This window comes from Phyllobates terribilis, unplaced genomic scaffold (assembly GCF_046119375.1).
Source record: "Phyllobates terribilis strain yellow unplaced genomic scaffold, ASM4611937v1 Scaffold_2__4_contigs__length_985480577, whole genome shotgun sequence".
Lineage (NCBI taxonomy): Eukaryota > Metazoa > Chordata > Amphibia > Anura > Dendrobatidae > Phyllobates > Phyllobates terribilis.
The window spans coordinates 157,297,525-157,312,441 of record NW_027362762.1 but is presented as its reverse complement, the minus strand read 5'-3'; the positions used below and the strand labels follow the sequence as shown (position 1 = coordinate 157,312,441).

Below are 14,917 nucleotides of genomic sequence, written 5' to 3'. Positions count from 1 at the left end.
AGTTAGTGTAGGGAGAAAAACCGTACATTACACATATCCATCTTAACAAACAGTCCTTCTGAGGACTAATCCATCTGCAGAGATATCAGGCAGGCAGGGTTTATAGGCAGGCAGTGTATATAGCAGACTGCAGTGCATATAGCACAAGAGGCTCCATTCTAATTCTGCCTTCTGCTGCTGTTAGATATTTCTATACAAAGGCCCAGGTCTCAAGGGCCAGGAATACTTTTCTTTGGATCTTAATCCTCATTATTTGCTTAAAAAGCAATCCAGAGAACACCATTTTTTCTGCGCCATTTGCTTGTTGGCACTGCAGAATACAGCCAGACCCTTTCTGTAACATCCCCGGCGGTGTGCTGGCATGGCTTACCATCTCCCACCGCTAACTTACCTATCAGTCCAGGCTGCACACTTTGCTCCAGTACTTGCTGTGTGCATGTCTCTTGTCTGATTGCTTAGGGCGGCGGCGCGGTTACTGCCTGATTCTTAAAGTTACAGTGTGCGCACTCCTAATGCATCCCCAGCCTATTGCTGTGAGTCACTGGATACTTAAACTCCCTCCACCCAGTAGAAGGTGCCTGAGCAACACTTTCTTTCAGTGTGTTCTGTGCAACTGATTTGCCAGGTCCTGTCCTGTATCTTGTCTGTTTCCGCCACCCTGGGGGCTGTATACACAGGCCTTTTACCTGTATCTCTGACTTCTAGTCTGTTTCTGCCACCCTGGGTGCTGAGTACCCAGGCTCGTTCCTGTATCTTGTTCCGGGTTCAGTTCCTGTCTGAACTGTGTCCTAGCCTGTTACCTGTTTGTCTCTATGTCCGTACCTACCCTTTTCCTGCAGTGTCTGAACCTGCACCTAACTCCAACTCGTTGTCTCTGTACTTCTGTTTGTTAGTTTTGTGTCCACTCGCTACTTCATTGTAAGTACCTTGTGTGTACTGTATCTGGTTCTGCTTGTCCCGTCTCCCTGCCTCCGTATCTACCTCCTGTGTTCTAACTATCTTCCTGTGTTTTCCAGTCTGTTCCATGTGAACAGAGCCCTGTCCTGTCTGCTTGCACCTTCTGCTCTGCGGTTTCGCTCTGCTCTGCTTGTCCACCGCACCTGCGGCTCTGTTCCTGTATCCCAGTCTGTACTGGTCCCTATCCAGCCTGCGTTCCTACCTGCCAGTATCTGCCTGTCTGCATACCAGCCGTGCCTGCCAGTACCCGCCTGTCTGCATACCAGCCGTGCCTGCCAGTACCCGCCTGTCTGCATACCAGCCGTGCATGCCAGTACCCGCCTGTCTGCATATCAGCCGTGCCTGCCCATTCCTGCATTCCCTGGTGTGGGACAACAGCTATGACTGGAGTCTGACCTGGAGTAGCACCTGGGCCACCTCCCACGTCCCTCCTCAGACCACGGAGTGTAAGCCGCCGTATGTTCGTGGTCGGATCTGGCAAGGCCCCTAGTCACGCCCCTCCAGGCACTCCTCGGTTCGTGGCCCAGTGGGACCACTAACCTTGCTCACGTCAGTCAGTCCGGGCGTGAGCACAACACTTTCCATATTAGAGCGCTAGAAATCCAGCTATTTAAAACTTTGTTTTCTACGTCACACGGATCACATATATGTTGTCAGAAAATACTGCCATTTCTGGCCTCCATTAAAAATTTCCTTTAGTGTGTCAGTGAAGCAATTCACCGCAGTTTGCTGTTCAAACCACTTACCTACAGGCCAGGTATTTAAAACTCTGTTTTCTCCATCACACGGATCACATATAAGTTCGCTCCAAACTCAGTCATTTGTAGTGAGCGTGGAAGATACTGTCCTCCATTTAAAATGGGCAAGGCATGTGGCAAGAGACGGGGATCTGGACGTGATGGTAATGGTGCATGCAGAGGCCGAGGACAAGGCCATGGGCAAGCCGAAATTGTGCCACAACAAACACCCACATCTCCTCGCCTGACCTTTCTGTCACAATTTCTAGGGGACCGCAGCACACCACTATTGAACCCAGAGCAGTGTCAAAATGTTGTTGGTTGGATAGCAGATAATGCTTCCAGTCACTTAGCCACCACCACCACCCTGTCTTCCACACGGTCAAGTCTCAGTAGCCGTCAGTCTGGACCTCCCACCATGCCGAGTACCCAGAGACAACTGATCACACTTGGACACTCTGAAGAGCTGTTCACTTTTCCATTTATAGATTCGGGCCTCTCGCCCGGTCCACTTGAAGCGAGGCAAGAGGAGATCGCGTGTAGCGATGCCCAAATATTTGAGCAGCCACAGTCACACGAAGGCGACGGTGGGAAAGTGTCACAAGAGGTGGACGATGATGAGACACAATTGCCAGAAAGTCAGGAGGAGGACCAGGGTGCGGAAGAGGAAGACGAGGTGTTGGATGGTATAGCAACTGACCCAACCTGGCAGGAAGACATGCAGAGCGAGGACAGCAGCACACAGGGGGAGGGAGGCAGAGCACCCCAACAGGCAGGAAGAAACAGTGTGGTGGCCGCAGACAGAAGGCAGGCAACCGTTCCCTGTAACACCAACACGAAGGAAGTTGCCAGTACAACTGTTAGGTCTTCCCGAGTCTGGTTGTTTTTTAAAGACTCTGCCGATAACCCCAAAAAGGCCATTTGCACCACCTGCCAGGCCAGCATCAGCAGGGGTGGCAAAACGACCAGCCTAGCCACCACCAGCATGATTAGGCACATGGCAGCAAAGCACCCGACTTTGTGGGCCGAACCCCAGGGTCCAGGAACAGTGTCTTCGGGTGGCACCATTGCTTCTTCCGCTGTTGTGCATGCAATCCAATCCCCTGTCCATGGTGCATGCGTAGACGCCTCCTACCCTTCACCTGTCGTTGCACACTCTCAAGTAGCAGCATCAGGAAGCATGTCCATGTCCTTGTCCCAGCGCAGTGTTCAGTTGTCCATACCCCAGTCCTTGGAACACAAGCGCAAATATGCAGCCAACGCCCCACAGGCCACACTACAAAATTCTCACATTTCACGACTGCTTGCCCTCGAAATGTTGCCTTTTAGGCTCGTGGAGACGGAAGCATTCCGCAACCTGATGGTGGCGGCCGTCCCTCGGTACTCGGTCCCCAGCCGCCACTATTTCTCCCGGTGTGCCGTCCCTGCATTACACAAGCACGTGTTCCAAAACATTAGCCATGCTCTCAACAACGCAGTTACCGGTAAAGTCCACCTAACCACGGACACGTGGACAAGTGCTTGTGGGCAGGGACGGTACATCTCACTGACGGCACACTGGGTTAACATAGTGGAAGCCGGGACCCAATCGGACCTTGGGACGGAACACATCCTCCAGACGCCAAGGATTGCGGGCCCTTGGTCAATCAGGGTTGCTCCCACGGTCTACAGCTCCTGCACCTCATCCTCCTCAGCCTCCTCCTCCTCTTTAGCCTCTTCTCCGAAGTGACCACATCAGTCACAAGCTGGAAGCACTGCAGCACTGCCTCGGCCAAGTGGCAACATGCTGTGCTGAAGCTAATATGCTTAGGTGAAAAACCGCATAATGCTGAAGAGTTGTGGACAGCTCTGAAAGAGCAGGCAGATCTGTTGCTCACACCGCTGAACCTACAGCCAGGCATGGTAGAATGTGACAATGACCGGAACCTGGTGGCGGCTCTGAGGCGAGGCGAGCTCACACTCGTACCATGCCTGGCCCATGTTCTTAACCTCGTAGTTCAGCAGTTTCTCAAATCCTATCCGGAGCTGCCGGATCTGCTTGTTAAAGTACGATGCCTTTGTGCCCATTTTAGAAAGTCAGCTACAGCTTCCGTCCTTGCAGTGTTTCTGCAGCGTTTGCAGCTTCCGGCTCACAGACTGGTGTGTGATGTCCCCACACGTTGGAACTCTACACTGCAGATGTTGGGAAGGATTTGTGAGCAGAAGAGGGCAGTTGTTCAGTACCAGCATCAACAAGGCCATCGGTATTCAGTTCAGACTCCACACATAAGACCTCAAGAGTGGACATGGATATCAAACATATGTACCATCCTCCAAAACTTTGAGGACTCCACCAAGATGGTGAGCGGTGATGACGCCATAATTAGTGTCACCATCCCGCTTGTCTGTCTTCTAAAACGCTCTCTGCTCACAATCAAAGAGGATGCATTGCAGGCGGAGCATGGTGAGATGGAGCAAGGAACCATACAGGGTGATTTCACACTGCCAAGCCTCATCTCATCCCAACGTGGATTGGGTGACAATGAGGAAGAGGAGGAGGAGGAGGAGGAAGGACAGGAGCTAGTTTCATGCACTATAGACGGTACTACCTGCACAGTTGTCATACCGTCTGTTCAGCGTGGATGGCCAGAGGACAGAGAGGAGGCGGAGGAGGAGGAGAGCATGGTCAGTCATCCTCTTGGTGAGGACACGGAAGTCTTGCCTGTTAGTAGTCTGGCACGTATGGCTGAGTTTATGTTACGCTGCCTTTCCCATGACCCTCGCGTTCTCAAATTTTGGGTGACAGTCATTACTGGTTGGTGACACTTCTAGACCCATGCTACAAGGAGAACTTTCTATCTCTTATTCCTGAGGCGGACAGGTCTACAAAAATGGAGCTGTACAAGAAGACCCTTGTTGCGGAACTATTAAAGAAATTCCCATCTGAAAACGCTGGCGGCAGAGGGCACACTTCATTGGACAACCAAGGAGTACAGGCGAGAGAGACACAACTTCAATCCAGCAGAGGCAGGAGAACACTGTCAAAGTTCTGGGCTGCTTTTCTCAGACCCTCCCATCGCACAGGCCCTGAGCGGCGAGGTACTCTCACAAGGAGTGCAAAGTTTGGGAAGATGCTGAGGGAGTACCTTGCCGACCATACCAACATCCTCTGTGATTCCGCTGTGCCTTATAATTATTGGGTATCCAAGCTGGATACGCGGAATGAACTGGCTCTCTATGCCTTGGAGGTCCTGGCCTGCCCTGCCGCCAGCGTTTTATCAGAGCGGGTTTTTAGTGACGCTGGTGGAATTATAACAGATAAGCGCATCCGCCTGTCAACTGAAAATGCTGACAGGCTGACTCTTATAAAAATGAACAAGGGTTGGATTGGGCCAGACTTATCAATACCACCGAATGATAGCAGCGTAACATAAACTCAAATCCAGTGTCTTTTCTTGGGAGGTATATTCCCATGCACCTTTTCACACCCACACATTGGTATATGCTTCCTGATTTTGGCTATTTGCTCTTGTCCTCCTCCTTCTCCTCAACCTCCATAACCATATCACCAGGGTGACTGAGGTCCGTGATGCAACACCCACATAATTTTTTTAAAGGGTGTCTATGATGCCCATAAAAAAATTTTTTATACAGTATGTTCATGCATACCCCCCAGGGGTAAATGTTTGTCAGCAGACCCTCTCCTTTCTAATGGGAACATGTCGTACCTTGCTACTGTGGCCTTGCTCTATGTGTCTTTAAATTCTTAGTGGGGTTTTTCCTAAAATTGGTCAGCAGTTGGACTCTCTGCATACCCTATAACTGTATAGCAGACTCTCTCCTTTCTAATGGGAATTTGTCATTACTGTGGCCCTGCTCTATGTGTCTTTAATTTCTTAGTGGGGTTTTTCCTAAAATTGGTCAGCCGTTGGACTCACTGCATACCCTATAACTGTATAGCAGACCCTCTTCTTTCTAATGGGAATTTGTTGTTACTGTGGCCCTGCTCTATGTGTCTTTAATTTTTTAGTGGGGTTTTTCCTAAATTTGGTCAGCCGTTGGACTTACTGCATACCCTATAACTGTATAGCAGACCCTCTCCTTTCTAATGGAAACATGTCGTACCTTGTTACTGTGACCCTGCTCCATGTGTCTTTAAATTCTTAGTGGGTTTTTCCTAAAATCGGTCAGCCGTTGGACTCACTGCATACCCTATAACTGTATAGCAGACCCTCTCCTTTCTAATGGAAACATGTCGTACCTTGTTACTGTGACCCTGCTCCATGTGTCTTTAAATTCTTAGTGGGTTTTTCCTAAAATCGGTCAGCCGTTGGACTCACTGCATACCCTATAACTGTATAGCAGACCCTCTCTTTTCTAATGGGAACATGCCATACTTGTTACTGTGGCCCTGCTCTGTGTGTCTTTAAATTCTTAATGGGGTTTTTCCCAAATTTTGTCAGCCTCTCTATAGGAGACCCTCCGCTATGTCTCTTCAAAGGAGTATTAGGTTGCGTCCAAATTTTTGGCAGCCCTTGCAGTCACTGGATACGCAATAACAGTATAGGAGACCCACTTGTTAATAATGGGAACAACAAAGCATAGCCGGCTGATGGCTTTCTAACAATAGAGAGGGCCGACTGCTGGCCTTTTAAGAATAGTAAGGGCCATCTGATGGGCCTTTTAAGTAATAGTATAGGGCCATCTGATGGCCCTTTAAAAATAGGCTTTATGATTTTCAGAGTCCCTCCATCATAAATAAAACAGGATGTGTCTGATGATGTGTCACACACCACATTGCCAGATAAGGTTGTAAAATGTTAAAATGACATTTCCCGGTGAATGCATTTGTCTTAAAAAATTACGTAAAAAAAACCCAAAACAATAGGATCTTTCTTTAGTATAAAAAACAGCGTCACCAATTTAACCTCAATGTAATCACATTGTTCAGCTCATGCACCTCCTCCTCCATCTCCGAAATGACTACATCAGTCACAAGCTGACAGCACTGCAGCATTGCCTTGGCCAAGCGGCAACAGGCTGTGCTGAAGATAACATGCTTAATGTTTAATTGACAAACTGCCCAGCGCTGCAGATTTGTTGAAAGCTGTAACACAGCAGCCTGATCTGTGGCTCTCACCGCTGAACATACAACCAGGCATGGCCGTGTGTGACAATGGGCGGAACCTGGTGATGGAGAAATGACAGCCGGGATAGATATGGTTTCCCTCCATGCCAGTCCTTTCACCGAGCTAAAGAATATGGCTGTGGTGAAATACACCTCCCACTGAGAAGCTGATTCAGATTGAAAAACATTGTGCCCACCAGAGGATTTGATTCTGAGGGATAACCTTTCTCACCCACTCAAGAGCCCCATAGCAGCTGCAAAGTTAGTGCTATTATGAACTCTCCTAAGGTAGAAGCCAAGGCACACCAGAGGATTCTCTGGTGGGACCATCCAACCCTGCCGAGAAGCAGTCCTGGCTAAGAAAAGTGTGTGGGAAGGTTTCCGGACACTCTATTTTTACTGAGGAGGAAACACGCAAACACGGGGAGAACATACAAAGTCCTTGCAGATGTTGTTCTTGCTGGGATTTGAACCTAGGATCCCAGCGCTTCAAGGCTTCAGTGCTAACCACTGATCCAATGTGCTGCCATTCACCCTCTAATATCTAACAGGCTGGAGAAGCTTGCACCTACTGCCACTCTGTCGTCAGCTGCTTTGTGAGAAAATGTATTTGGGCAGCCACTCAGTCTACCAAATAAAATTCCTGAGAAGGAAATTGTGGATGGCTTCACTACTGGTACTGGGGGCAGTGTTAATACCATGGTGTCGTACCATAGTTTGCTGGAAATATTCCAGGCTGGTAGGAGGCAAGCAAATTCCCACAGAAAAATACCAGCAGTAATGTTCAGGCCTCATTTCAAGTGCAAGCAGCTTTAGAGGACTTCCTGGGAGAAATGACATTCAGGGTAGATACGGTTTCCCTCTATGCCAGTTCTTTCACCGAGCTAAATACAACTCTCAGCAAAAAATGTTGTGGACTGGCTCCGTACCGTCCCTGGCCACATTCACCTGTCCACGTGTTTGTCGTTAGGCGGTCCTTCCCAGTAAGTGCACTGGGGAGAGCACGGGTAATGTTGTGGAACCCGTGCTTGTGGAAGGCGGAGGCGATACCGGGAAATATAGTGGCGGCTGGGGACCGAGTACGGACACCCCGCCGCCACCGGCATGAGGTTGTGAAAAGCTTCCACCTCCACGAGCTTAAAAGGCCATATTTCAAGTGCAAAGAGCTGCCCAGAAATCTGGCTGTTTAGTGTTGTGGCCTGTAGGTGGCTGGCTGCATACTTGCACTTGCATTCCAAGTAACAGAAAACTAAGCAGATGGTGGCCTCTATCATCATCATGGCCTCACCTCGGCACTATGAACTCTCCTGAAGGAGAAGCCAGGGTCCGCCGGAGGAGCCTCCGGTTCTCTGGTGGGCCCATCCAAAGCTGCCGAAAAGCAGCCCTGGCTAAGAAAAGTGTGGGGGAAGGTTCCCGGGCACTCTATGACTGCTTTTTTAATGTGGATCGGCCATGCTTATGCATGTTATTTCTTAAACAGCATTACAGATCAGGCCATTGTCCAACTCTGTATTCAAGAAATTAAATGCGCAAAGAAAGATGTGTGTGTGTGTCAAAGCACCACCGACAAGTGCGAGTTGATGTTGGATGGGCTGCCATTGCTTCTGCAACAAGCTCAATTACAGGACTTCCTGGGAGAAATGACACGCAGGGTAGATACTGTTTCCCTCTATGCCAGTCCTTTCACCGAGCTAAATAGAAATCTCAGCAAAAAAAGCTGTGGACTGGCTCCGTACCATCCCTGGCCACATTCACCTGTCCACGTGTTTGTGGTTAGGCGGTCCTTCCCAGTAAGTGCACTGGGGAGGGCACGGGTAATGTTGTGGGACCCGTGCTTGTGGAAGGCGGAGGCGATACCGGGAAATATAGTGGCGGCTGGGGACCGAGTATGGACACCCGGCCACCGCTGGCATGAGGTTATGAAAAGCTTCCGCCTCCACGAGCCTAAAAGGCCACATTTCAAGTGCAAGCAGCTGTCAAAAATTTGGCAGTATAGTATTGCAGCCTGTGGGTGGGTGGCAGGCTTATACTTGCGCTTGCATTCCAAGGAATGGGTAGGGATAACTGAACGCTGCAGTGGGACAAGGACGTGGACGGTGATTGTTTCAAGTCTGCAACGACAGGTGCATGGCGGGAGGCATCGTCGCATGCGCCAAGGATCACTTATGATGGGCACACTTTTAGGCAGTGACCTGGGAGTCAGAGATGCTTCCAGAGGTCTTCCCCATGCTGTTCCCATGTCTTCTCAGCACTTTATGCATGTGTCTGATGATGTGTCACACACCACATAACCAGATAAGGTTGTAAAATGTTAAAATGACATTTCCTGGTGAATGCATTTGTCTTGGTTGAAGCAATGCAAAAGTGCAAAAACGCATCAAAAACGCTATGTGTGAACATAGCCTAAGGTGTGGAGGAGTATTTTTGTTTTTGGTTATTTATTTTGCCTTATATACAAGTCATTACCCTGGAAAGGATGTTCCTTAACATATTTCCCAGCCCAGGAAAATCCATTTTGGTTTCGTTTTTGTATGTTTTATTGTGAGTCCGTAAAAGTGGCGTAATACTCTGACCACATTGTTGACAGCAGTGATCTGGGAGTCAGAGATGCTTCCAGGGGTCTTCCCCATGCTGTTCCCATATAATTTGAGCACTGTTCCCATCGATTTGGGCAATTTTTAGGCCCTCTGCAGACAGCCGTGGGGAGCCACCTGAAAAATGCTCGAGTTTCCCACAGACTTACATTGGTCGAGCACCCGAGTATTCCAATTTGCTCAGCCCGAGCAACAAGTACCCGAGCTTTTTAGTTCTCACTCATCACTAATTGCAACCATTACATACATAATAGTCGCAATTTTTTGAATTTTTGGTCGCAAACTTCAATCCAATTTACTTTTGACTGTGATTCATTTGTGACATGTCAGTAATTGTCTTTGAGTGTCTATTGGGTGTTTCAGATCCTAAATTGCAGATGACCACTAAATTACAATTTTATTTTTATTGTGCAACTTGCATGCAAACTTAAAGTCATCATCTGCAGTTCTGGCTTTGTTTTGCTGTCCCCTCAGTTTTCCCTGCACAACGATACTTCTGACCACTGGGCAGGGAATTGCAGCACAACCTCCATCTTTTGCATGGAACTGTGTTATTATTGCAATAATACAATCTCAGAATTGGATTACTGTTTGTATTTTGTAGGTAAATTTTGTAGGTAAACTACACGTTTTGCTGAATGTAATTAATGGTTTGCAGACTCACTTAGTCCTTGAATAAAATCTCTTTGGTTGATGGGAACTGATAAAAATAACACAAAACAGGAAATCCTTTCTGCTTCTTGTAACTGAAAACATTTCTAGAGATAACAACTTGTCAATTTTTTCTGTTGAGGGCTTGTTTTTCTGGGTAATTATTATCTCACTTACAGTGGGGAAAAAAAGTATTTAGTCAGCCACCAATTGTGCAAGTTCTCCCGCTTAAAAAGATGAGAGAGGCCTGTAATTGACATCATAGGTAGACCTCAACTATGAGAGACAAAATGAGAAAACAAATCCTGAAAATCACACTGTCTGATTTGGAAAGAATTTTTTTTAATTTTGGTGGAAAATAAGTATTTGGTCAATTACAAACAAGCAAGATTTCTGACTCTCACAGACCTGTAACTTCTTCTTTAAGAGGCTCCTCTATCCTCCACTCATTACCTGTAGTACTGGCACCTGTTTGAACTTGTTAGCAGTATAAAAGACACCTGTCCACAACCTCAGTCACACTCCAAACTACACTATGGTGAAGACCAAAGAGCCGTCGAAGGACACCGAAAACTGAGTAGATACCCGCTTTATACACCCGCATCCGGCATGTGACATACATGTATGTCACTGGTCAGAACGGGTCTAACAGTTTAATGGACCATGAGAAAAGAGGGCTGGCTTACTTATCGAAATGAACCAATCAGACATGGGATAACAAAATAAAATGCTCTTCTATGTTTTGTGCAAACCAGAATTGGAGTTGCCTAGACTTGAGTTGGACAAGCTGAAGACTGGGACTTCTTTGTAAATGCAAACATATTACTAATACTAATACATATTACACTAATATTGATAATACTAGTATTAGTACAATATTACTTTGTAATATAACATTATTTCTTTGTATCTACGTATATCAGGGACATATCTAACGACAGTTTATTAGAGCAGGACACTTTTAAATAGTAACAGTATTTTAAATCCTTGTGCCCCATTAATCGACTACACTTTCTTTGGTAAAATGATGTGATCCCAACAAATATAGTCCTACATTAATGTCAAAATTTCCCTTCAAGTATTATCTCATCTTACATGTTAGATATGGTCCTGTGTGTATATCTGATGTTCAGTTAATATCTATGTGCCCAGGAAGTGGCTTTTGGTGCAGACATCAATGATCCAGATAAAAAAAAGAACAACTAAAATGTAAATGAGACAGAACCTATAACATGAAACATTGTAATAATAACTGACCATACTCTTTTTTTCAGCCCCATATAGTAAAGGAAACAGCTTGGATGATGACTTTACTCTTGGAGCTGAAGGTAAGATCAAATAAGTTTGCTTTTAAACAGGACATAAACAATTAGAAGAAGTTATTGTTTTTTCCTGAAATCTACAAATACTGGTTCATAGATAATCCCTGGTATTTCAGCTAACCCCTGACTAAGTATATAATGTTACATACCCGACACAGACCATGTACAAGAGTGGTGCTGTTTCTGATAAGCAATTTAGACTGTAATGTCATGCAACTCCATTGCTATCAAAGGGAATCTGTCAACAATCATAGATCTCTCCTTATTACTTCAACTGTAATTTACATTATTAAGACGGAAGTAACAGGCAATATTACATTGGTTTATGGCCTTTGAATGTAGCAATATACAGTACATAGTGCAATGGGTGCTCCTTAGCATTTTCAGGGGCTATCGAACATTATTACACTCTTAACCACCCACGTGCCCCATCACGTTACACCTTCTATGAGGCCACATTGCTGATCTGATTGTGACCCCCATTAGAGTGTGGTTGAGATCAATCTTAAATAGGTTTCCTGTCACTAGGGTCCTCAAACCAGTTACATGGGGCACTTAAATGGCACATTCTCCAAAAATACTAGGAAGAAACATATGAGACTACTATTTTATTCCTCCCGGAACATATGAAAAGGTATTATGTGGTCTTACAATAAGAATAGGCTATCCCCCTCTACAAGATACATGATAGCTACTAGATCATTGAGGGTCTGACTGCTGCGATGCCAATCGGCAGACCAGAGGACTTGTGTCACCCGTAAAGATTGGGTGATGGTATCGCATATGTGCTACCACTGCATTCATTCTCTATAGGACTGCTGGAGAAAGCTGAGATCTGTGTTTAAATATCTCTTCCAGTCTAATAGGGACATAATGGAACATTAGCACACATGCATGACCACCGGTCCATTTAAATTCGGGTTACAAGTGTTTTAGTGATAAGTGGGGGTCTCACTGGGAAGATTGACAAATCTAGTAGTTACCACCTACTTAAGAATATCTCCAAAAATGAAGATTGGTTGGTGAAGTTTAATCTTTCTTTAATTATACATAATATATGATGAACATACTACCCAGGTAGCATCTCTCAACAGCAGAGAGGGCAACACTCCACAGTCATATAAATCACTAATCCTATGACAATTAGTCACATAAGGATCAAAGAAGTGTCATATACTGATAATTTAAAAACAATTTCTTTATTGATAACATATTAAAAGTACTAGAAAAACAGTAATGTATTCTAAAAGGTGCCTCCAAACAAAAAAAGGTGGGGACTAGCTCAGGAATTAATTAGTTAATATTCTCATACATATGAAATTCTGGATTATATAAAAAATATCTTGTTTAGAAATAATTATATTCAGATTACCCACATAAATGCCACAATGATTGATCACATATGGAACTGCAAGAAATTTTACCGTGCTTTACACTCCCTGATTGATGCAGTATAGTAATTAATAGGATATAAGATATTTCCATAGCAATCATGTAATTTATACAATATTCACAGCACCTTATCAATCATGATATCAGGTAACTTATTGATATATAATGTTTTTTTCTGGCCGTTCCCATACATAGTGGGGAGTTATGTTAAGAAATAGACATTAGATCTATAAAAGGTACCCTGGTTCAGTTGTTTCTGGCGGTTGAGCATTGATATTTGGAAGTGCATTGAGCTGTAGGGTGCATTGCTGGAAAAGGGAAAAAAAAAAAAACTCTTTAAATCTCTTAGTTTGCGAGTGTGAACGAGCTGAGTGTGACCGGAGGGTAAGTGTGAACGAAAGTAAGTGTGTGACTTGTTTTTCAGTGACTTTGGATTCAGGGAGTTTGGAAGGGAGGACTTTAGACTGAATTGCTGTCTGTATTTTATTAATTCTTTACTTTTCTTTTTACTTAACATTCTGTCTATTGAAATCCCCATTAGGAAATGAGCTCTATTATTGACAATGCTATCCAATGTACATCTTACCACATGTATGCATTCCTTGAACAGCCGGTCGGGGTTGCTTACTGCTGCGCGAGATGTGTGCACGTTGTGCGTTTGGAAGCCCAGGTACTGGATCTAAATGAGCAGCTGGCAACACTGAGATCCATTGACAATATGGAAAGGAGTCTGCTGCTTACTGAGCAGCAGCTCACTGGGGTAGATGTGGGGGAGGGTGGTAGTCGGGAGCTGCAGGACAGTGAGGTCATTAGTTGGGTGACAGTTAGAAGGGGGGTAGAGGGAAGAGTGTCAGGGAGGCTAGTCCTGATCTGGCACACCCCAATAAGTTTGCAAAGTTGGCAGATGAGGGGAGTGACGGTCCAGGGGTAGCACTGCTGCAGCAAGGCATGTCCTCTGAAAGCCGGAGGAGTGTCAGCTCCTGTAAGGGGGGAAATAGGAGAGCAGGGCAGGCCAGGCAGGTGCTGGTAGTGGGGGACTCAATTATTAGGGGAACAGATAGGGCAATCTGTCACAAAGACAGGGATCGTCGAACAGTGTGCTGCCTACCTGGCGCTCGAGTCCGGCACATCGCTGATCGGGTTGACAGATTACTGGGAGGGGCTGGTGAGGACCCAGCGGTCATGGTGCACATTGGCACAAATGACAAAGTTAGAGGTAGGTGGAAGGTCCTTAAAGATGATTTCAGGGAATTAGGCTGCAAGCTGAAAGCAAGGACCTCCAAGGTGGTATTCTCTGAAATACTACCGGTACCACGTGCCATGCCAGAGAGGCAACGGGAGATTAGGGAGATAAATAAGTGGCTCAAGAACTGGTGTAGGAAGGAAGGATTTGGGTTCCTGGAGAACTGGGCCGACTTCTCAGTTCGCTACAGACTCTACGCTAGGGACCGGCTGCACCTCAATAGGGAGGGTGCAGCTGTGCTGGGGGAGAAAATGGCTAGAAGGTTGGAAGAGTGTTTAAACTAGGGATTGGGGGGAGGGTATTCATTTTATAGGTGGGGAAGATAGTGCAGATAGTGACCTGGGCACAAATAAAGAAATTGGGGGTGGGGTTAGAACAATCAATAAAGTAAGAAGGAATAGAGGTACAGAGAGATACATAAAATGCATGTACACTAATGCTAGAAGCCTCACAAACAAAATGGAGGAATTAGAATTAATTTTGTTGGAAAATAATTATGACATGGTAGGGATATCTGAGACGTGGCTGGATGAGGGCCATGACTGGGCAGTTAATTTACAGGGCTATAGTCTATTCAGAAATGACCGTACAAACAAGCGAGGGGGGGGGGGTTGTGTTTATATGTAAAATCATCCTTAAAACCCGTCTTGCGGGAGGATATAGGTGAATCTAATGAAAATGTAGAGTCCCTGTGGGTGGAGATAAGGGGAGGGGGAAAAAATAATAAATTACTGATAGGGGTTTGTTATAAGTCTCCAAAAATAATGGAAGTAGCGGAGAATATCCTCGTAAAGCAAATAGATGAAGTAGCGACTCAAGAAGTCATTATTATGGGGGACTTCAACTACCCTGAAATACATTGGGGGACAGAAACATGTAGTTCAAGCAAAGGTAATAGGTTTTTGACAACTATG

The 14,917-nt window shown here is 45.9% G+C and overlaps 1 protein-coding gene across 1 annotated transcript in view; it reads left to right on the top strand.

The window, feature by feature from the left end:
* TESPA1 (thymocyte expressed, positive selection associated 1) overlaps positions 1–14,917 on the top strand; it is a 130,961-nt gene that overhangs the window by 98,123 nt on the left and 17,921 nt on the right. The window contains exon 5 of the mRNA XM_073670058.1: positions 11,321–11,374. Coding sequence (XP_073526159.1) covers positions 11,321–11,374 — 54 coding nt within the window. The remainder of the gene's footprint in view (positions 1–11,320; positions 11,375–14,917) is intronic.